The sequence below is a fragment of the Hibiscus syriacus genome, unplaced genomic scaffold, assembly GCF_006381635.1.
Source record: "Hibiscus syriacus cultivar Baekdansim isolate YM2019G1 unplaced genomic scaffold, ASM638163v2 tig00116951_pilon, whole genome shotgun sequence".
Taxonomy (NCBI): domain Eukaryota; kingdom Viridiplantae; phylum Streptophyta; class Magnoliopsida; order Malvales; family Malvaceae; genus Hibiscus; species Hibiscus syriacus.
The window spans coordinates 789,848-813,371 of record NW_024063482.1 but is presented as its reverse complement, the minus strand read 5'-3'; the positions used below and the strand labels follow the sequence as shown (position 1 = coordinate 813,371).

The 23,524-nt window shown below is 33.9% G+C and overlaps 1 protein-coding gene and 2 pseudogenes across 1 annotated transcript; 2 read left to right on the top strand and 1 right to left on the bottom strand.

Moving 5' to 3' along the window:
- Window positions 1-3,473: 3,473 nt before the first annotated feature.
- LOC120188951 lies at window positions 3,474-10,995 on the bottom strand (annotated as a pseudogene).
- A 4,705-nt stretch (window positions 10,996-15,700) lies between these two features.
- On the top strand, window positions 15,701-18,742 carry LOC120188515 (RGS1-HXK1-interacting protein 1-like). The gene is made up of 9 exons (XM_039191916.1): window positions 15,701-16,003; window positions 16,076-16,142; window positions 16,234-16,311; window positions 16,517-16,569; window positions 17,129-17,212; window positions 17,975-18,027; window positions 18,120-18,184; window positions 18,274-18,332; window positions 18,509-18,742. Exons 1-9 carry the CDS (start codon window positions 15,755-15,757, stop codon window positions 18,596-18,598), a joined length of 798 nt encoding a protein of 265 aa, XP_039047847.1. The 5' UTR covers window positions 15,701-15,754; the 3' UTR covers window positions 18,599-18,742.
- A 470-nt stretch (window positions 18,743-19,212) lies between these two features.
- On the top strand, window positions 19,213-22,634 carry LOC120188516 (annotated as a pseudogene).
- The last annotated feature ends 890 nt before the right edge of the window (window positions 22,635-23,524 follow it).

Genomic DNA, 23,524 nt, shown 5'->3' with positions numbered 1-23,524 from the left:
GAATCCGTACAAACCAGTGACTGTGTTTGGTCCATTGGAGTGAGAGAAAGAAATATATATAAAGAGAGAAGAGAATGTGGGTTGAGAGGTTAAGAGAGAAAGTGGTTCAAACTGCCATACCTGTTCAATTCCAAGCCAAGAAAAACTATCCCACGCTTCCCCTTGTCTATCGGTTTCTTCATCCTGCATTTTCCACATTTTTTTATACTCTCTCACGTTTTTATTATTGTTTTTTTCTACGTACGACACGGCTTGGCTATAGGAAAATGAGTAGCACATGTTCAACTTGGAAACAATTAATTAAACTAAATTATTATGGTCTTAAAAATATATAGGTATATCTTTTCTTTTATATTATGTTGTTGCTGCATTATGTTATAATTGCTTTGGATCGATAATATTAATTAATGACCGAATAATTAGGACAAAATATCGTGAGTTTTGGTTAGTGTAGGTCATGTTGAAGTAAGGAGTCGACTCAACCAATTATCCTTGTGTGTTTGTTAGTTGATGTAATGTTAAAAAATAAACGTGATAGATGCCCAGAAGTAGTAAAACTTTTACTTATTACGAACCATGTATGCTCACGTTAAAGTATGACCAAAATGAAGTATCAAAAGCCAAGGACATTATATATATATATATATAAATTATAAAGCAACCACAAATTACATCGTTAGTTGCAAGTAAGAAAGGAGGACAACCGGATCAAATGTCGATAAATGATAAATTTTGCATATTTGAAAGCAATTTTTTATACAAAATGTTACAAATTAACAAGTAAAATGATCAAATAAATAAAATAGAATATCACGATTTTACTTAAAAATCTTTGACATAAAAAATAACACAGACAATAATGTATATAAATTTCACTAATATCAAAAATAAGAGGAATGTAAAATTATGACTTTGTACGGTTCAACTTAACTTCCAACTCTGATCTTAATATCTTTTATAAGGACAATTACTTGATCACAACGGAAACTTGCATAGGAAAAATCTACTCAAATTAAGTTTTTTACTTTTAATCAATGTTTAATAGTAGAAGCATAGTTCCGTACGAATTCAAACAAAATTCAAATAGTAAAACTCTAACAATTTTCACCTTGACACTAATTCTGAAAGTGTAAAAAATTGAAAGATAAAAAACACAAATTTAACCTAAAGTTCAAACTCAACAAAACACCAATTCTCCACCTCGACGAACAAATTCTCTTCCTTAAAACATATTCTCGACCTTTTCTACAAAAACCTTAAAGATATTAATCAACAACGAATGTTAACTGAATCAAAGTCATGGTTAAACTTAAATGTAAAAAGTAGTTTAGTTTTCACATCAGTAAGATCATTATAAATTATAATTATTTATTTTACTCACAATTGTATCACCATGAGTAATAACATGTACAACGTAATCTAGATTATAAAAGACAATTTATCTTTAACTACCAATAATGAATCAACTTTGTTAAATCTTTGTAAGGTCTAATTTTTTTTCTATATCTGTCTACTTCTCCTGAAGTAGTACATGGAAAAATAATTATATCTTTAGTGTTATTAATTTGACAAATTAAGATTTCTTGTGCTTATTAAATTCATTATTCTCAATAAATTTAAAAAAAATGTTGAAACCTTAAGATGCGTTTGGTTCACGGAATGTAAGATTACCAGTGGGAATATAAGATTACCAGAGAATAGGATTAATGGGAATGTTGTATTTTGTGTTTGGTTGGTTTAGCAGGAACGTAAGATTATCGCGTATGGTTAAAGGAATAAAAGATTATTGGAATGTATATTTGACCAAATTGTTCTAATTATATATTTATTTTTTTTAACAAGTTGGAAAATATTTATATATTTTCTTTAAAATTTTGAATTCATAAAATTTATATATATATTTTTTTACAAAATTGAAAATATAAAAAGGTTTAATGAAATGGTAAAATTTTATTTTAACCCCTGAACTTCATATAAAATTTTAATTATAGACTTTTTTTTGTAAATCTAAAATAGTTTAAGGATAAATTTGTAATTTAATCTTCGTATAATTTTTATTATTCAATGATAGAATAAGGATATTTTTGGGGGGGAAATTAAGGGCATTTTAGTCAAAAACGCTGGCAATCCAACAATACCTAAGGAAAGGGAGGTAATGACATTCCTGGTAATATACCCCAAAAAGTCTACTATTGGTAATAAATATTACCGAGAATGAGATTCCCAACCAACCAAACATGGGAATGTGGATTTCATTCCCATGAGAATCCCACATTCCTTTAACCAAACAACCCCTAAGGGTGCGTTTGGTTCACAGAATGTAAAATTACCAGTGGGAATAAAAGATTACCAGGGAATAGGATTACTGGAATGTTACATTACTGTGTTTGGTTGGCTTGGCTTGAATGTAAGATTACAGTGTTTGGTTGAAAGAATAAAAGATTACTGGAATGTATATTTTACCAAATTGTCTTTGTTCTATATTTTTTAACAAGTGAAATTCTAAATATTTAAATAAAAATTATTTATATAAAAATTCTATTTGTTGATAATATATTACTTGAGTATTTAAATATATCATGTATTAATTTTATTTTAATTAATATTAAATTTTACATAATTTATGTAAAACTATATTAAAATTTTATATAAACATTTAACTAAATGTTTACATTGTGAAAATTCTTCATAGATATTCATAATAATAAAAAGATGTAAATGAGTTTTGTTATCTAAAAATTTTCGAGTTAAGTCGAGCTCTATTTCAGAATTTTCGAGTCGAGCTCAGCAATATTCGAGCTCGACTCGGTTCGTTACACCCCTAATATTAGTTGATAATATGGAATGGGTTTTGATGAATTCGTTTAATTGGTCCATTAATTAAGTTTAACTTTTCCATGTTCGATTTTGCACCAAAAACCTTAATTTCTATAGACATTTTAACTTTGGACATCCCAAAAACTGAAATTGAGGTATATAAATAATGTATTAGTTGTTAATAGAGAATGTTTTTTTATGGATTTGTTTAATCGATTCATAAAGTAAACAAACTCAACTTTCCCCTGTTCAGTTTTGCGCTAGAGACCTTATTTTCTATAGAAAAATTAACTTTGGTAAAAATGGTATGATGCTTCAACAATCATTGCAGGAAAGCAGTGCTCATGACATCCCAATGATTGAAATTGAGGTATGTTAGGATATGTTTTGCTTTAGGTGATATGAAATGAATGTGTTTTTTTTTCCTTTTTACTCGTAAATCAGTAATGCCGTTTGTAGAAGTTGGTAAGTCAAGTGCAATGTTCAAATACTAGCATGTTTTCTATAGCTTAGAGGTTACTTTCCAGTAAGATCTGTTGGTTTTAGACAAATAAATGTGACATGTCAAGAACACTCGATCTAGTAATATTAAGATAGGGATTGTAGGTGCCATTTTAACAAAGCTAGATAGAGGTTCCTTGAAATAAAACCATAATACATACTAGAATGGCTCCAGTTGCACCTACATGTTGAAAATATTTATTTATTGTCTATGTCCTGAATGAAAGTATTTCAGCTTATGAGAATAAGTTAACCAATCGCAAGTCTACATATTTGCTTCAGGAGAGGCAAGTTCCTTGTTCCGCCGCATCAGTCTCGAAGTAGCCTCACCTCCCTCTTCAGGAATAGAGGCAATGCAAAAACAACCCTATGCATCTGTCAATAGAGAATAAATATTTTATTTATACCATAAAATGGTTAGATCATAAAAGAAATTATAGTAAAAGAGATCAGACTTTGCAGGCCAAGATGCTAAGCCATCGAGAAATAAAATGGACCATCACTCTAACTCGATGGGGTTTATTTCCTTGCACGAAACGAACTATAATAGCTTCAAGGAGTCAATTTTCATAACAAAAGTAAATACCAGGTACTCTGCAGAAGAGTGAAAGAGTGAAAACTGAACTTGATGGAATGAGTTCTCACCTCAGAGTTGTAAAATCTAAGTTATCTCTTATGATGGTAAACTCCATCTAGCTTCTTAATAGGGTTTATGGGATTCATAAAATCAACCGGTAGTCCCTCTATAGAGCATAACAGGAAACCAATCACACCACTGCATTGCAAAAGAAAAGGAAAACAGAAGTCAGAAGTTGGAAATGAGATAGGCTATGATTCGAAGACAGGTCTGCAATTGGTAAATGATACCATATAAAATTACCACTGTCAAAAGCATCATTAATATCTAAAAAAGAACCAAGGGGAAACAACAGCTTAATTAAATACCTAGGATAAGTTGGAACACTTGTCCATGTTACAGAGGACACCACCAGGCCTTAATGCTTGAGCTATAGTCAAAAAAAATGGTTTTTCTACAAGCTCTTGAGCAGGACCTAAATTGCAAACCGAATGAGTAAAAGCTTGAATGATGTTGAGTCTTAAAAGCAAAAATACCGTGTAAATCTTCTTTAAGAAACCATCAATGCTGAAAATAAAATTTTATCATATCATACATTACAACGTACCTACAGGATCTGATGAATCAACAATGACCGCTTTATACTTCGCTTTTGGAACATGACGAAGAAACTCAATAGCTATTAAGATTATATGCAAGTAAAACATCAGTTTAGGAATTAAAGCATCATGCTTGACCACTCAACCGAAAATTCACATAAAAAATAGTATAAATGAAACACATAAAATATTCAATATTGCTTTCACATTCCATCACCAACATAAAATGAACACGAGGGTCCTCAAATCCAACAGCTAATTCTGGAAAGAACTTCTTGGAAACCTATAAAAAAGTTATATATGGATACTAAATGAGTGTTTTCATACAAAAGGTAAAAGGAAAATGAAACAAGCATAGATACTAAAATACAACATACATCTAAAACCATCTTATCTATTTCACATATATCAATGTGCTCAACGGAGCTGTACCGAGAAATCTCCCTAAGAACTCCACCATCACCACCTCCAACAACCAGTGTAACATCCTCAATACCGAGTTAGTGACTAAATTATAAAGTCTTATAATTTAGTGATTAAAATAGAATGATTGAATAGTATAAAGATTTATTTGTAAATTATTGTATAGAATTAAATTGAAATGAAGAATGAATAGAAGGGCAAAGAGGTCATTTATAAGGAAATAAGAAATGAAGGGTTATATATTAATCTACGTGGGTTGAAGAGGGGAGAACACAAAGGCTTCCAGAGTTATTTTCTTCTTCTTTCTTCCTTGTACGAGTAAAGCAAAATAAAGGTGAGTTTTCTTATTATTGAGTTTCTTGTTAAATTTAAGATTGAGTTTTGATTATTAGATGATAACTAAGCTTAAGGAAAGCTTAAGTTATCTTAAAATCAAAGGATGATAAAGTTAGAAGAGATTAAAGATTAGAGGTTCTTGAATGAAATATTGGGATATAGTTCATATCTAGAATTAAAAGTTAAATTTGACTTGTCATCAATCTAGTTAAGACATATTAAGTGTTAGAAGTGGAATTAAATCATGTTGCAAAGTTGGTATAATTCTTGAATTTCATAAGGAGGATAGGATTTTTAAGTTTAAGATGAAATAAATGAGTATAGATTGGTTTAAGTATGTGTACTGGAGTTAAGAATATAAAAGGGAATGAAAGATGAAGGAATTAACTAAAATGAATAACTTTTCGGGTTCAAGAAGTGAATTCTAGGCAGAGTGCATCGATACACATCCATTGTGTACCGATGCATCAAGGATAAAATTCCAAAAATTTTTGAAGGTGCATCGATGCACATGAACTGTATCGATGCACTCCTTTAAAATAAAAACATCGAATGTCATCAGTGTATCGATGCACAAGTAGTGCATCGATGCACCCCTTAATATTCAAACATCGAATGGGATTTATGTACCGATGCACAGGTAATGCATCGATGCACCCGTTAAGGGATGCATCGATGCACTGTAGAGTGCATCGATGCATATCTTCATTAAAAGATGAAATAACTTCTTTTTTTAGCCTAAGGAGTAATAGTTTAGAATATATCAATTAGTATTCTGATATGTATCAATGTATTACTTTGTAGATATAGAACATAATATTGTTCTGGAATAATCAAAGGACTAGAATCGAATCAAAACAAGGCTAAGGTGAGTGTATTTTATAGTTAAAGTGTATAGAGACAAGACTTGTGATAAGTCTATCTCTGATAGTTGAATTCATGATTTTATACTCATGTACATGCATACATATATTATTGTTATAGTGATATCATGCATAATCTATTATGTTTTAATATGATATTATGTGAACGAACGTCATTACAAGAGAAACAATCCAGGTATGTGGAATAATGAAAATGATTATATGTGTTTATATGAAAAGTGATGAAAGAGATATGAAATGAGAAATGTATTCATGTTTAAGCCCATGTTATATGATATGAGACCTATACGTATAGTTGGTATGCCAAGAGTCGAGGGTTTATAGTGGTCCTTCGGGACATATCCAGTGGTTCTTCGAGACGTATCCAGTGGTCCTTCGGGACGTAGTGGTCCTTCGGGACATATCCAGTGGTCCTTAGGGATGTAATGGTCCTTCGGGACAAATATTCACTGCCCCTAGTGGGAATTTATCGAGCTATGGTGACAACGTTAGTGCACAACCTCAATGTACTCACGTACCTTTGTTCTCAATAATGTACATGGGCAATTGAAAGATAAATTAAAGTGAAATTGATATAAGAGGTAAGTTTCATATGTGCATAACATGATTGTATATGTTATAGTGAAATATATACATGCATATTGAAATGTCATGATCAAATGGTAAGAATGCATATTCATGAATCTATTGTTACATGTTCATTTATTGCCTCACTAAGTCTATGACTTAGCGTGTAAGTGATTTACACGTATGTACCAAGAAACAAGAAGAGCAGTATTAGAAGTGATAAGAACAACATCACTACTAAAAGATCAGATCAGAAGTAATTGACAAAGTTGGTACTTTGGGTTATCATTGAGTGTTGGCATGTAATAAGTTGTTAATTACGAATGCTCTGATCGATTTTGTATTTCGTTGTCTCTCTTATGTAAATTAATATATTTTGTTTTAATGAAAGTTTAAAATTTTCCGGTTTTTCTTTAAGTGTCAAAGTTTGAAAAGTTAATGTGACACCTCGGGCTCATATTTGGGTAAGATACGGGTTAGGGGTATTACATTTAATGGTATCAGAGCTACGGTTTAGTCGATTTTCGGCATAAAATGAAGTCTAGAGTGTCTTATAATGTATACATGCCAACATAATAGTGAAAACTTCTGATCTGATAGAATAGTAAGTATTTTGTTTTGCTAATAGAATGATATTATTGTGTGTTAATAGATGTTCGGACATGGTAGTTCTAGAAATAAAGCGGGAGATGATAGACCCGCTGAAAGTAGCAATTCACCTGCCCTGGCCAAGCAGAGTGAAGAACAGACACCCTCTGGAGTGTCTGTGAATGATCAAGATGTATTCTTTAGAACGTTAGACGCGGTACTGACGTGTTTCTAGCCTCCTACTACTGCAACTCCGAAAATGAATATTGCGAAAGAGTTGAAAGGTTTAGGATCTCCCGAGTTTAGAGGGGAAGCTGAGAAAGGTCCTATTACTGCGGACCTTTGGCTTAATGACGTGAAAGTCATGCTTGAGGGACTTCATTGTTCCGATGCTGAGAAGCTAGATGGAGTAATTTTCTTGTTGAGAGGGAAAGCAAGGATTTGGTGAACCAATGTTACATTGAGGATGTTTAGTAATCAAGTAACTTGGTCATTGTTTTTAGAAGAATTCAATCATAAGTACATCAGAGATTAATTTATTCGACAGATAAAACAAGAGTTCATGAATTTGAAGCAATGAAATCACACTATATATGAGTACGAGTGTGAATTCAATAAGTTGAGCCGCTTTGCTGTCGAGCATGTTCCTACAGAGAAAGATGCTTGTGAGTGGTTCGTAGAAGGATTACGTCCTCAATTGAAGGAAATGCTTATTGTATTAAATATATCCTCGGTTCAAGAGGTAGTCAATCGTGCTAAAGCTTTGGAAAGAGCTCAGAATGAGAGATTTAAAAATTCAAGAGCTTAGACAGTCAAAAGAACGAGTGCTTCTTCGAGTTCTGCACCATCAAAAAGGAGCAAAGATGCTGGTTCTCGATCTCAAGCTAGATCAGAGTCAGTGGCATCCTCCGCAAGAAGATCAACTCTGATGAAAGGTATACAAACTCAGTCAGTGGGATCTGGAGCTGGGAGATCTAATCAGAGTCAAGCCAAACAATGCCCACATTGTGGAAAGAATCATTCAGAGATATGTAGGATGATTTCCGGAGCTTGCTTTAGATGTGGGGAGACCGGACATTTTGTTCGGGATTGTCCGAGGGGAACCGGTGAATCTGCATTACCGGAGAGGTTTATTTCTGCAGGCTAAAGGGGTTGAGGTAGAGGAAGAATTCAGTCAGAGTCTTCTGTTCAACAAGAGATACGTTCCACTGCTCGAGTGTACAATCTCATGACCAATGAGGATCAGGATGATCCGGAGATTATAACAGGTACCTTTCTGTTGTTTGATAAATATGTTATGGTATTGATTGATACGGGGTCTACATATTCATACATTACTAGTAAGTTAGTGAGAGAATTGAATATTTAGTTAGAAACTACTAGCAATGAGGTGACAGTGATGAATCCGTTAGGGCACAGTGCTCAGGTAAATATGGTGAGTCGAGGGTGTCCATACGAATCCAGGGAATTGAATTCCCTGCTAATCTGATGGAATTACCCTTCGACGAATTTGAAGTGATACTGGGAATGGATTGGTTATATCATTATTATGCTAATGTCGATTGTAGACTGAAAAGAGTAACGTTAAGAAGTTCAGAAGGGGTAGAAGTCGTTGTATTTAGTGAAACATGGAATCCATTGGCGAATGTGATATCAGTAATGACTGCAAAGAAGTTACTGCTACAAGGATGTCAAGGATTCATTGCTAATGTGATGGATGTAAGAGCCAAAGACAAAGAGATTGAAGAAATTCCTATAGTGAGAGAATTCTTCAATGTTTTTCCTGCAGAGTTGTCAGGTTTACCTCAGGACAGAGAGGTCAAATTCCAGATTGAGATAATGCCGAATTCCAGATTGAGATAATTTCGGGAACAACACCCATTGCAATGACACCATACAGAATGGCTCCAAAATAGTTGCAAGAATTAAAGATTCAATTACAGGATCTACTGGACAAAGGATTTATTAGACCAAGTGTATCACTTTGGGGAGCTCCAGTTCTATTTGTTAAGAAGAAATATGGTTCAATGCATCTCTGCATCGACTACAGACAACTCAATAAAGTGATCATCAAGATCAAGTATCATATCCCCCGAATTGATGATTTATTTGATCAATTAAAGAGAGCTTCATTTTTCTCGAAGATTGATTTGCGTTCGGGTTACCATCAATTAAAGATTCAAGAGAAAGACATTCCTAAGACGGTGTTTAGAACGAGGTATGGTTACTATGAATTTATCGTGATGCCATTTGGAGTTACGAATGCACCAACTGCTTTCATGGATTTAATGAACAGAATATTCCAATCATATTTGGATCAGTTCGTGGTGGTGTTCATTGATGATATTTTAGTGTATTCAAAGTCAGAAGAAGATCATAGTTCACACTTAAATATTGTTTTGAAAATTTTACAAGACAAAAGGCTTTATGCTAAATTCTCTAAATGTGAATTTTGGTTGAATGAAGTGGCATTCCTTGGACATGTAATTTCTGCAGAAGGAATTCGAGTGGATCCTCAAAAGATTAAAGCTATTCTGGAGTGGGAAGTTCCAAAGAATGTGTCAGAAGTTCGAAGTTTTCTGGGGTTAGCTGGTTATTATCGAAGGTTCGTTAAAAACTTTTCGATAATAGCTTTACCTCTAACTAAGTTATTGAGAAAAGAAGTAAAATTTGCTTGGACTCAGGAATGTCAAGAGAGTTTAGAAAAATTAAAGAAGATTTTGACAGAAGCTCCAGTGTTATTCCAACCTGAGTCTGGCAAGAACTTTGTAGTGTACAGTGATGTGTCTCATAACGGTTTAGGATGTGTGTTAATGCAAGAGGGAAAAGTAGTGGCCTATGCTTCGAGACAACTAAAACCACACGAAAAGAATTATCCTACACACGATTTGAAGATAGCGGTCGTAGTGTTTACTCTTAAGATTTGGCATCCCTATTTGTATGGTGAAAAGTGTTACTTGTATACGGATCATAAGAGTTTAAAGTACTTGATGACTCAGAAAGAGTTGAATTTAAGACAGAGAAGATGGGTGGAATTTCTCAAGGATTATGATGTTGTGATTGATTTCCATATCAGAAAAGCAAATATGGTAGCGGATGCCTTAAGTAGAAAGACGTTTGCAGCCTTACGAGCTTTGGATGCCAAACTATCATTTGGCAGAGACGGTGCAATTTGTGCGGAATTGACAATCAAACCATCATGGCTGGATCGAATTAAGGAATTACAAAGAAAAGATGAAATGTGTTTGAAGAAATTGCAACAATTTAATAATTAAGAGCTAAATGATTATGAAATCAAGTTGGATGGGAACTTGTATTATCAAGGGAGATTGGTGATTCCAAATGATGATGAGTTAATAAATGATTTATTAATGGAAGCTCATTGTAGTCCATTAACGATGCACCCAGGAGGAAACAAAATGTATATGGACCTCAAGAGTCGATATTGGTGGCTTGGAATGAAGAAAGACATTACTGTATTTGTATCAAAGTGTTTGACTTGTCAACAAGTCAAAGCTGAGCATCAGGTTCCGTCGGGATTGTTACAATTAGTATCAATTCCTCAGTGGAAATGGGAGAATGTAACAATGAATTTTGTGATTAGGTTGCCTTTAACTCCAAACAAAAGGGATTCAATCTGGGTGATTATAGATAGATTGACTAAATCAGCCCATTTTACCCCGGTGCGAACTGATTTCTCCATGGATAAGTATGCCGAGCTATATGTTAGAGAAATTATACGCTTGCATTGTATACCTATTTCTATAATTTCTGATCGGGATCCTAGATTCGCATCGCGATTTTGGAAATCATTACGTGGAGCATTGGGAACTCGGTTGAACTTTAGTACAACATTTCATCTTTAGATCGATGGACAATCCGAGCGAACTATCCAAATTCTGGAGGATATGCTTAGAGCTTGTGTAATTGAATTCAAAGGATCGTGGGAAAGGTATTTGCAACTTGCTGAATTTGCATATAACAATAGTTATCAGTCAAGCATCAAAATGGCTCCCTATGAAGCTTTATACGAGAGAAGATGCCGTACGCCCTTGAATTGGTTTGAGTTTAATGATAGAGAAGTTATTGGTCCCGAGTTGATTCAGGAAATGGAAGAAAAGGTTCAAGTGATTTAGAGTAACATTAAAACAGCAGCTGATAGACAGAAATCGTATGTAGATTTAAAGAGAAAGGAAATAGAATATCAAGTTAAAGACAAAGTGTTTCTTAAAGTTTCTCCTTAGAAGAAGGTTATGAGGTTTAGACGTAAAGGAAAATTGAGTCTTCGGTTCATTGGACCCTATGAGATTATTAAGAGAGTAGAACCAGTAGCATATTAGTTAGTTTTGTCATCTGAAATGGAGAAAATTCACAATGTCTTTCATGTTTCAATGCTTCGGAAGTATCGATCTAATCCTTCCCATATTGTGACTCCAGAAGAGATAGATATTTAACTAGATCTGACTTATGAAGAGGAACCAGTTAAAATCTTAGCTCATGAGGTTAAACAACTAAGGAACAAGATGATTCCATTGGTTAAAGTCTTTTGGAGGAATCACAAAGTAGAGGAAGCAACATGGGAACGTGAAGAGGACGTGAGGTTTAAGTACCCCCACCTCTTTGCGTAATGAAAATTCGAGGACGAATTTTCTTAAGGGGGAAGATTTGTGACATCCTCAGTACCGGGTTAGTGACTAAATTGTAAAGTCTTATAATTTGGTAATTAAAATAGAATGATTGAATAGTATAAAGATTTATTTATAAATTATTGTATAGAATTGAATTGAAAGGAAGAATGAATGAAAGAGCAAAGAGGTCATTTACAAGGAAATAAGAAATGAAGGGTTATATATTAATCCACGTGGGTTGAAGAGGGGAGTACACAAAGGCTTCCAGAGTTCTTTTCTTCTTCTTTCTTCTTTGTACGAGTAAAGCAAAATAAATGTGAGTTTTTTTATTATTGAGTTTCTTGTTAAATTTAAGATTGAGTTTTGATTATTAGATGATAACTAAGCTTAAGGAAAGCTTAAGTTATCTTAAAATCAAAGGATGATAAAGTTAGAAGAGATTAAAGATTAGAGGTTCTTGAATGAAATCTTGGAATATAGTTCATATCTAGAATTAAAAGTTAAATTTGATTTGTCATCAATCTAGTTAAGACATATTAAGTGTTAGAAGTGGAATTAAATCATTTTGCAAAGTTGGTATAATTCTTGAATTTCATAAGGATGATAGGATTTTTAAGTTTAAGATGAAATAAATGAGTATAGATTGGTTTAAGTACGTGTACTAGAGTTAAGAATATAAAAGGGAATGAAAGATGAAGGAATTAAGCTAAAATGAATAAGTTTTCGAGTTCAAGAAGTGAATTCTAGGCAGAGTGCATCGACACACATCCATTGTGTACCGATGCATCAAGGATAAAATTCCAAAAAATTTTGAAGGTGCATCGATGCACATGAAGTGTATCGATGCACTCCTTTAAAATAAAAACATCGAATGTCATTAGTGTATCGATGCACAAGTAGTGCATCGATGCACCCCTTAATATTCAAACATCGAATGGGATTTATGTACCGATGCACAGGTAGTGCATCGATGCACCCATTAAGGGATGCATCGATGCACTGTAGAGTGCATCGATTCATACCTTCATTAAAAGATGAAATAACTTCTTTTTTTTAGCCTAAGGAGTAATAGTTTAGAATATATCAATTAGTATTCTGATATGTATCAATGTATTACTATGTAGATATAGAACATAATCTTGTTCCGGAACAATCAGAGGACTAGAATCGAATCAAAACAAGGCTAAGGTGAGTGTATTTTATAGTTAAAGTGTATAGAGACAAGACTTGTGATAAGTCTATCTCTGATAGTTGAATTCATGATTTTATACTCATGTACATGCATACATATATTATTGTTATAGTGATATCATGCATAATCTATTATGTTTTAATATGATATTATGTGAACGAACGCCATTACAAGAGAAACAATCCAGGTATGTGGAATAATGGAAATGATTATATGTGTTTAAATGAAAAGTGACGAAAGAGATATGAAATGAGAAATGTATTCATGTTTAAGCCCATGTTATATGATATGAGAGCTATATGTATAGTTGGCATGCCAAGAGTCGAGGGTTTATAGTGGTCCTTCGGGACATATCCAGTGGTCCTTAGGGATGTAATGGTCCTTCGGGATAAATATTCACTGCCCCTAGTGGGAATTTATCGAGCTGTGGTGACAGCGTTAGTGCACAACCTCAATGTACTCACGTACCTTTGTTTTCAATAATGTACATTGGCAATTGAAAGATAAATTAAAGTGAAAGTGATACAAGAGGTAAGTTTCATATGTTCATGACATAATTGTATATATTATAGTGAAATATATACATGCATATTGAAATGTCATGATCAAATGGTAAGAATGCATATTCATGAATCTATTGTTACATGTTCATTTATTGCCTCACTAAGTATATGACTTAGCGTGTAAGTGATTTACACGTAGGCACCAAGAAACAAGAAGAGCAGTACTAGAAGTGACAAGAACAACATCACTACTAAAAGATCATATCAGAAGTAATTGACAAAGTAGGTATTTTGGGTTATCATTGAGTGTTGGCATGTAATAAGTTGTTAATTACGAATACTCTGATCGATTTTGTATTTCGTTGTCTCTCTTATATAAATTAACATATTTTGTTTTAATGAAAGTTTAAAATTTCCCTGTTTTTCTTTAAGTGTCAAAGTTTGAAAAGTCAATGTGACACCTCAGACTCATATTCGGGTCGGATACGAGTTAGGGGTGTTACAACCAGGACTTGCATCCAATATTTAGGTAAAAATCAACACGAAATAAATGATGGGCTAAAATAAAATCTTTCCCGAACTTAGGCTAGATAGGAAAGATTTGATAAAGTAGAGAAAATTCAAGACTGATCAGTTAGCAAGAACTTTGAATCAACCAAACAGCTTATGGGATATATCTCTGAGGAAACATTGTATGACGAAAGCAGCTAACAACTACACTACCCTACCCACTGATGCAGATTTCAATCCAAGAGTTGGAAATTTCAATACTAAAACTTAAGATTTGTTTGCAACCCAAAAAAGAACATATTACTTGGAAATTTCAATTCTATAATTGTTATTTAAAGCCCAAAAATCAAAACAAAACAAAAAATTAAAAAAAACATGGATTCAACAAGAATCCAAAAAAGCACAAACACCCAAACCAAAAAGGAATAAAGATAAGCAAAGGTTGAAGGAAAAATGAGCAACCTGAAAGCAGATGAAGAGAGTAAGAAGAGCAAAGGATAAATTTTTGATCGAGAATCGGATACTCCTCCAATCTGTGTCGTGGAGGTCAAGAACAAAGAACGCTTGGGAGAAGAAATAGAGGCAAACGAGAAAAGAGGGTATTTTAGCCCTTAGCACAAGGGAATAAAATAATACCTAAGAAAAGCAAGGGATTAACATTCCCGGTAAAAAGAGAAAATTTTTTACTGTTTAGAATATATTATTACTCCCTATTAGGAATATTTCCCATCCAAACACGGGAATTTGAATCTGGAAAAAAAATTCCCACTAGGAATCTTGAATTCAATGATCCAATCACCCCCTAAGGGTTTAAGAGTTAAAATTAAGTTTCCTTTCATTTATTATTTTCTATTAAAAATTTCTTTAAAAGAAATTAATAGATTAATGTATGTTTTTAAATTATTCATTTTATTTATCAAATCCTATTCACGAGAACTCCCCGAAAGTTCAATCGACCCCATTAACTTCACAACAATAAAAAAAACACACACATATGTAACAAATATTAGTATCATAAATTTTAATTTTAAAATCGATAATTTAAAATTGAAGTTTTAAACATAAATGTTAAATTTTAAACTCTAAATTATAATTCTAATATAGGATTCTTAAATCTCAAATTAGATAAATTTATATAAATTAAAATTTTCACCATGTATGTATAAGATAATTTTCTTATATTTTAGTTAAATTAATATTATTGATCAATTAGATTTTGAATTAATTAAAAACTATTAAAATGTTTTTATTTTAAATAATAATAAATAATATTATAATGGTATTTTATTTTTTATATATATTTATATAATTTTAAAGATAATACAATTAAAATTAAAATTAATAAATTTGCATCTAATTTTTTGTCACATAAACTGCATTAATTATTAATATATTTTACGTAAAATGTTTGTTTCAGAATCTAGGAATTATAAAAATTTATGTTTTACTATATTTTGAAATGCTCATATATTTTTTACCCATCCATTTCCACACCGATAATTCGGGATGTTCGACTTCTTACGACCCGGTTTTATAGCGGACCCTTCAAATCCAAAATTGAGCATTCCGGGATTGGTCGACCCTCTATTCTAAAACCATTTTGGGCAGCAAAACAAATATCATCTCACCATGGCAACGGTTTCTGAATCACCCGGAGATACCCCAAACCCTAGTCCACCGCCTCCGCCCAGCGATACCCCTTCTAAAACCGAATCGCATTTTCCTGAACAAGTCACTCCATGGATCGATTTCGCTGTGGAGCAAGCTGTTATGTACCAGAAAATCATCGATGGGAACGTTAACGCCACAATCGAAGCTTCTAGATCTCGACTTTCAGAAATTCGCTCCACTTCGTCTGCTCATTTTAATCAAACCATCGTACGCTTCTCTTTTCTTTTTTGAGCCGAGAATTAGAACGGATAATTTATCTCTCTCTTTTTTAATCGCTAGGATTCGCTTAAGGATGTCAAGTCACTACTTGATGGTTACGAGAACTTTGCATTTAACAAAGCTAAAGGTCTGTTCCATCAACGGATTCAGTCAATGCACATTCTGTTCTTATGTGGGAGAATCAATTTTCAGTTTCAATGTTTCACATTTTGTTGCAGAGGGAATTATCAGTGCAGCTTCAAATCCATTGATCACGGGCGGTGCTGCTGTTGGCTTGGGATTTCTGGTACTTAAAAGTATGGCTCTATTATCTTTTTTAGCCAGTTTCTGTATTCCTATATTTTATATACAACAGTTGAATCAATTAAATCCGTCAATCCCATTTTTATATGATGAAAATGACATGTTAAGCAATTCATTTCAACTTCTTACTTAAGCTGTTTTAACCTGGATCTACAACTTTAACCTAATTGATTTTGTTTTGTAACTTTCAATGTGCAGGGCCAAGACGTTTACTATATTACAAGGCTTTGCGTCTTTTTCAGAGTGAAGAGGTAACATAAATATTGTTCTCTTTATAAGTTATGATTTTTGGAGCCCCCTGTCTGTCCTCGCTACCTGATTTTTGTTGGTGGATTTATTTAGATTATAAATACGTATGCAAAATTTGGAATTTAGAAGACCCACTACTTATTTTCAATTTGGAATTTAGAAGAGGACAGGAATGAGATTTCAAGGTGCATGCAAAGATTATTTAAGTTTGAAATTGTAGAAGGTAGTAGAATTTTGAAATGTCAAGGGAAAGTTGGAATAGCCTGTTGTAGTAATGTTGGAGAAGCTTTTCTAGCTTCTTATGTTTCCATTCCATATAGCATGAATGCCTCCCCCAAGAATGGAACTATTGTTCTGCTTTTCAAAACTTCTATTTCTTTTTGCACATCATGGTTCATGCAGTGATAATTTTATAAGTTTTGCTGTTTATAACACAATCATTCAGGTCAGGAAGCATCTTTATTAATTTTATTAGACTATTTTGAATAAAAGAAACCCTTATTCATTAAAATTCTTTACCAGTTTAAAACGCTATTATAATCCTAATATTTGTTCTTGCAGTCTATGATTTCCAAAGCTGATACTAGAGTGAAGGAGCTGAGACAGTCAATTGACCGCCTTAAGGCTGAAAGTGAGAAGTTGGAGGTAATATTTTCCCCATTTGATCATACAAGTATTCTATTATCATGTGATTGTTGTTTCATGATTTAATTATATTAGACATCTGTTCATGTGCAGTGTCTAGCTACTAGTGTATTGTTTAGCGTACCTACTTCCTCTTTTAGTTTTGTTTTATTTAGGCTATTCTCGGTGATGTAAAATTTTGGTTTTCTATTTCTATTTTTCCTGATATCCCCGCAAACAGGCTGTTTCAAAATATTAGGATTTTGAACTTAGAAGCAAACATAGGGTTCCTCTGGTTTGTGCTGGTTTTTAAAATAACATGATTTTCTCTGCTTATTGGATAATGAAATACAATTGTCCAAAAAACTACATGGTTTATGCATGTGTGTTCGTTATTCTAGAATTCTTCTGTGTTAAACACATAAGTAATAAATTTTTTTTCTTTATTTAATAATAATCGGAAGGTAAAAATGAAATGTTGATGAAAACAGAGAATTCACAGTCTCAAAAGGTATATACTTGAGCTGTTTTAGTTAGTGCTTTGGGTTGTGCGTTCAATTTAATTTGTAATCCCCAGGAATGTAAAAATATTTGAATTGCCGAACCAACTTTTCAAACATTTTTTATCAAAGTGTTGAATAGACATCCTGGAAGTACATCTAGTTCCTAGATGATAAAATTTTAACGTTATATTATAATATCACAAGAAACTGTGTATATTTGGAAATTATAGCTCCTTTAATCAAGCATTTGTGAAATATATTTCATAATTGATGTTCCCAGCGGAGTGCATCTGTAGCTGAAGAAGAGCTGATCCGTGGCAGGACAAAACTCAGGTTTGTTATTTCAAATGAAGTGCAGTGGAAAGTTAACTTCTGCTTCTTGAGGCTATTTTTTTCCCATCAGAATATATTCAATTTTGTTTCAGGCAAGCAGGCAAGCAGATCCGAAGTGTAATTCAGTCAGCATATAAGATTGAAAGACAAGCAGCAGGTATTCAAGTACTTTCTCTCAATTAGGTTCATTGGATTATTTTTCAGCATTTATGTGACTGAGAAAACTCCTTTTATGTATTGAATCAGGATTAAAAGATACTCTTGGGGAACTTCCAAGCAGAGAAGCGTCTCAATTTAGATCGCAGGTAAGCTTTCTCAGTATTAATAAATGGGCTCGATTAAGCTTTCTGAGTATTAATAAAATGGACTCTTTTTTTGAAGATATTTGTTGATTGTGATATAATGAAATGTATAGACCATAAACATGGACGAGTGCTGCTGTTTTCCTTGGAAGTTATTGCTTATGGTCATGAATTTGCAGGTTTCCAAGCTAGCTTCTGAGGCAAAGCGAGAACGGAATACATTGGCAAAGGAGGTTTCAAAAATTAGTAATCATGGAATTGCAGTTTGAGGGATTATTATCCCTGCTGTTTTGTTAAGTCCACATGACAACACATAAAATGTTTTGAGTGAATACGTTTTGTTATTAAAATTTTAATGGGAGCCTTATGTTTGCACATCAGGGAACCTGTATAAAATAAACAAACTTCCATTCTCCAGGTTTGGTTTAAGAACTTTCTGGCCTAGAAGTTTTGGTCCAATATATGAAAAATGAAATTGTATTAAATCCATGGATAACATTACAGTACCTACGGATGTATCGTTTTCGTTCTTAAATTGGTACATACAGGTATTGGTATGTTTTTGTGCTTATTTGATGCATACGGGTATTGTTATGTTTTGGTTAATCGTTTCAAATTTGTCCATATTTTTTTAATATTTTCAAATACATTTTTTATGTTAACCACCGGTATTCAATCTATTGATCGATTAATTCAGATTGCGTACCATAAAGGTGAGAGTATCTTTTTTAACCTAATTCATTTATAAATATCAGAATTCGAACTTATGATCTTGTCTAAGAAATCATAGTTGTAGGTTCAAATATAATCTTTATACTTTAATTTATAATTTCCTAAAATATATATTAGATATTTTAAGATGGTCACTTGTACAGATTATCTTCCAAAGTCCGACTTGAATCACCAATTCTGTCTGTTTCTTCAGCTGGTTTTCAATCAGCCAAGAAATAAAAATATCCGGCAACACCATGACCATGACAGTCGCAGCTCTCACCGTGTCTTCTCCTCCGAGTTTCTCCACCAAATTAAAACGACGACCCCGTCATGATCCGAAGTCCATTTCTCCCAAACCCCATCATTTTCGCCTTCCTATAATAACATGCTCCTCCCTCACCGCCCAATCGCAGTCCGCCAAACGACACCTCCTCAATCTCATCTCCGACCAAGACCGAGGCCTCAAAACCCATAATGACACCACAAAACGCGATTCAATCATCAAATCCATCGATGATATGACTATCCTGGGCCGCGACACGGTCACCACTGGCGCCTCCCTCTCTGCCACGTGGCGGCTCCTATGGATTTCCGAGAAAGAGCAGCTCTTCATAATAGAGAAGGCTTACCTGTTCGGTACACAAGCCGGCGACGTTTTGCAGGACATCGACGTCCAGAACAATACTCTGAACAACGTGATTACTTTCCCACCCGACGGAGTTTTCTTTGTTCGCTCCAGCATTGAGATTGCGTCGTCTCAGAGAGTGAATTTCAAGTTATTGCTTCTTTGGCTCAAACTAATTTTTAGTTATTGCTCTTTTCATCTCGCTTAAATACTTGGTCAAATTTGATTGGACCTTTTAGGTTTACGAGCGCGGTTCTCAGGGGAGGTCCCATTGCCTCCATTTGGGCAGGGTTGGTGAGTACTCGTATCCTTCTTTTTTCCTTTTTTTTTTTTTTTGAAAGAGAGGCTTATGATTCGCGATTCAAACTTTTGGTTTTTAATCCTTGTTAGTTTTACAGGAACAAATAGTTGTAGGTCTTGATTTGCATTTGGAAATCTGGGTTCCAAGTTTAGCATTAGCTAATTATGTCCATTCCTCCTTGGTGCTTTTTCTTGAATTGCAGTTCCATAGAAACATGTTTACTACTGATGGTTTTAAGTTTCATTGTTTCATCCATCATGAACATTTTCATTTTGCTTTATGAATTATGAGCTCTTCTCTTTGTATAGGTTTGATACTGTCTACCTTGATGACGAGATTCGAGTTGTGAAGGATATCAGGGACGATTATTTAGTTGTCGAGGGAGCTCCATATAACTGGAAAGAATAAAGCGGAAGGACCTTGTCTCTCATTATAATCAAATGTGCGCTTCCTAAGGTATTATTTAATTGAAAATTAGTTATTTCTTCCTTTTGTATGACTTGATTTGAGTGTTTGAGGCCAATGAGAGCTATAAGTGAGTAAGAAATCATAAGCAAAAGGAGCGAAAACAGAAATAAAGCTATGTTTATTTCATTTCCCTTCATGCTGTGTTACATCAGCTATGTTGCACGGATACGGGGACGGGACAAAAAACGACAATTTCTAAAATTACAGGGTACGGGGACGGCAAGGGTACAGCATATAAAATAATTTTGAAATTATAAATAGATGTAAAAAATTATAAATAAAGTCAAATATCAAAGACTAAAAATCTTGTCCATGGGAATTTCAAGTCCCATGAAGTCGTGATCTTGTAATCCATCATCATCAATGTTTAACCATGAACCCAAATCTTGCCCTGGTAGCTGCAAGTCATCCAACACATCCAGGCCAAAATCATCTTTTTCTTTGGCATTATCATCGGTAGTTATCTCATTTGACTTTGATATGGGGTTGATAGTTTGGGTTGCTCCGACATCTCGCCAAGATTGTCATTCACACAAACAAATAGTTGAGTTATTGCTGGAGGATGTAGTTGGTGGTACTATTGACAACATAAATACCCTACAAACACGACTGCTCGAACTTAATATCTTTAGGAATAACAATATCCCATTTTTCCATCGAAACTACTTAATAAGTTCAAGCATGTTGTATTAAAATTGTACATACATTAGCTTCAAATGCAAAGCTTGATTCACAAGTTTTAAATATATTACATATTAAATTTTACGTAACATTTGATGTATACATTAAATTTAAATTGATTAGAGGATTTGATTAATGAAATATTTATTGATGGATTTACATATTAATTAGGATGGACCCTGACATTTGAAATATTTTATTTATTTATTTATTTTATTGATTATATTTATTTATATATAAAAATTAAATTTTAATACATGTATGTCTATTTTAAAAAATATTTATGAATCCTCTACGTTAATATTATAGATCGAAAAGAAAAAAAGAGATTAGAGTAGTATGAAGTTGATAGACCAATTCACAATCCGGCCATAGTTTGTAGACTTTTGGTGTAATTAATCCAAAATCAAAGTTATAGTTTAGTGGTTCATAGTAATTTAATCAAAACCCAAACCCACAATCATTTTTGTGGTTAAGCTTATATTGAGCACCGATAACCACTAAAACCCTGGCCTCTTCCTCTCACTCATCCAGCCAAAAACCAGTGGCAGAGTGGCTCACTCTGTAATTTAATCATATTCCAAGCCCCTCTTCCCCTCAAACTTCTCACCTTCCCCCCTACAAAAACTCACTTTCCGTTAGTTCTTCAAACCATTGAGAGAAGGAAAAACAAAACAACACAATTCAGCAAAGACAACAACTTTTTCTCATTTTCTCACTGTTTATCGTCTTCCAAACATCAAATGGCCATAACATCACACGTTTACTGGCAAAGCACTCATCTTTGTCAACATTCAACCACTACCTCACTCTCACGCACTTGGCTCAAGAGATCAACCGCCGCACGACGATCACCATCCTCGCCATTAACAACGCCATTTCCGTCCTCTCCATTCACAGAAACAGAAAGGAGGAGGAGAGGAGGAGAATTGCCCCTGGGGACGCATGTGCTAGTCACATGCCGTACCCGAAACGTCCCCAGCAAGCTCTGAAACGTCCCCCGTATCATTCTCCCGTACCCAGCCACCGTGGCACGTCCCCGGTACGTACCCCGGCCGTCCCCGTACCGTCCCCGTGTCAGGGACGTTTCGGGTACTTGAAACGCCCTTCCTCTGCCGTCCCCGTGCAACATAGTACATCAGTATGCACCGATAAAATATTTGAGGGAATTGCATACAAAGTCACCAATAAAGGATTTTCCAATTATTTCTCATCAGGTGAATGCTGCATGGATTGGCTTCTGCTTCTGAATATTTATCTGCAGAATTCATGGCCTCTTCCCTGTTCTGCTGGTGATAAACAAAGACACGCGATATATATTTAACAAATATACCATTTATGTGAATATTTTCTGGAGTTGAAGCACAAAACCGGAGCACAGCCTTATATGATCTGATTACTACATGCCTCCATGTTAATGCTTGAGAGTGCGTTTTGTATTATTTTTGCTTCATTCACATATGATTAAATTCAATTGATTGACTAGGTTCAATTCAAGAAGTTCCATTTCCATTCATCTATATTCATATTCGTTTTCCTTTAATTATAATCATGGTTTCACACTTGCTTTACATGCTATTCTACTTGTTGAACTCTCAAATGTTTGAAACCTTCACTTTGATTGCTTATTTATTTTCTTAGACCACCCTCATGATACATATTTTGCTCATTCTGTTACAAACCTGAGCATGTATTATTAATTGAAAGAGAATTATCTGAAATTGCTTCTTTACTTTGATTTCATGGGCCTTTTCTGCTTCCCATCATTTAGGATAATTTCAGGATTAGAGAAGCAATAACTTTTCTTTTACCTCTAACTATCAATCTTTTGTTCAGCCTGTGTATTTTTTGTCAGGTTTCAGAAGTTACATGACACTACTGAAAGAGAGATGTTCTTTCCTGAGTGTGTAACCATAAATGATGGATTAGATATGTGTGTGTGTGTGTGTGTGTGTGTGTGTGTGTGTGTAATTTGTTGAAGGAGCTTTGTAACTCGAAGCATTGCAGAAGATAGGTGAGAATACAGGCTGGTTTCTTGACGTCTGTTCCACATTTTGGGCATTAAGTTCTCTAGTTTCCTATTTTTGTTACAGGAATGATAGTGCTTGTAGGTTTATATGGTTCCTATTAAACTTGAATTAGGTTTAGGTTTTCTGGGTCTGTACTGCTAAAACTTAAAAAGTGCTCATGTGTAGATGTTGGTCATTGGTGATGAGAGATGGAAAATGTTTTCTTGTTGGTGGTGATTTGCATAGTGATGAAAGGGAAAATGTTATACAACAGCAATGGCTCAACCATGGTTTGGCCCAGATTGAGATTGAGGAATCTACAAACATGTCAAACCGGTGCCCAGGCAGTCTTGCGATCCCATAAACTGTTGGCAATTTCTGATTTTGCTGAATCTCG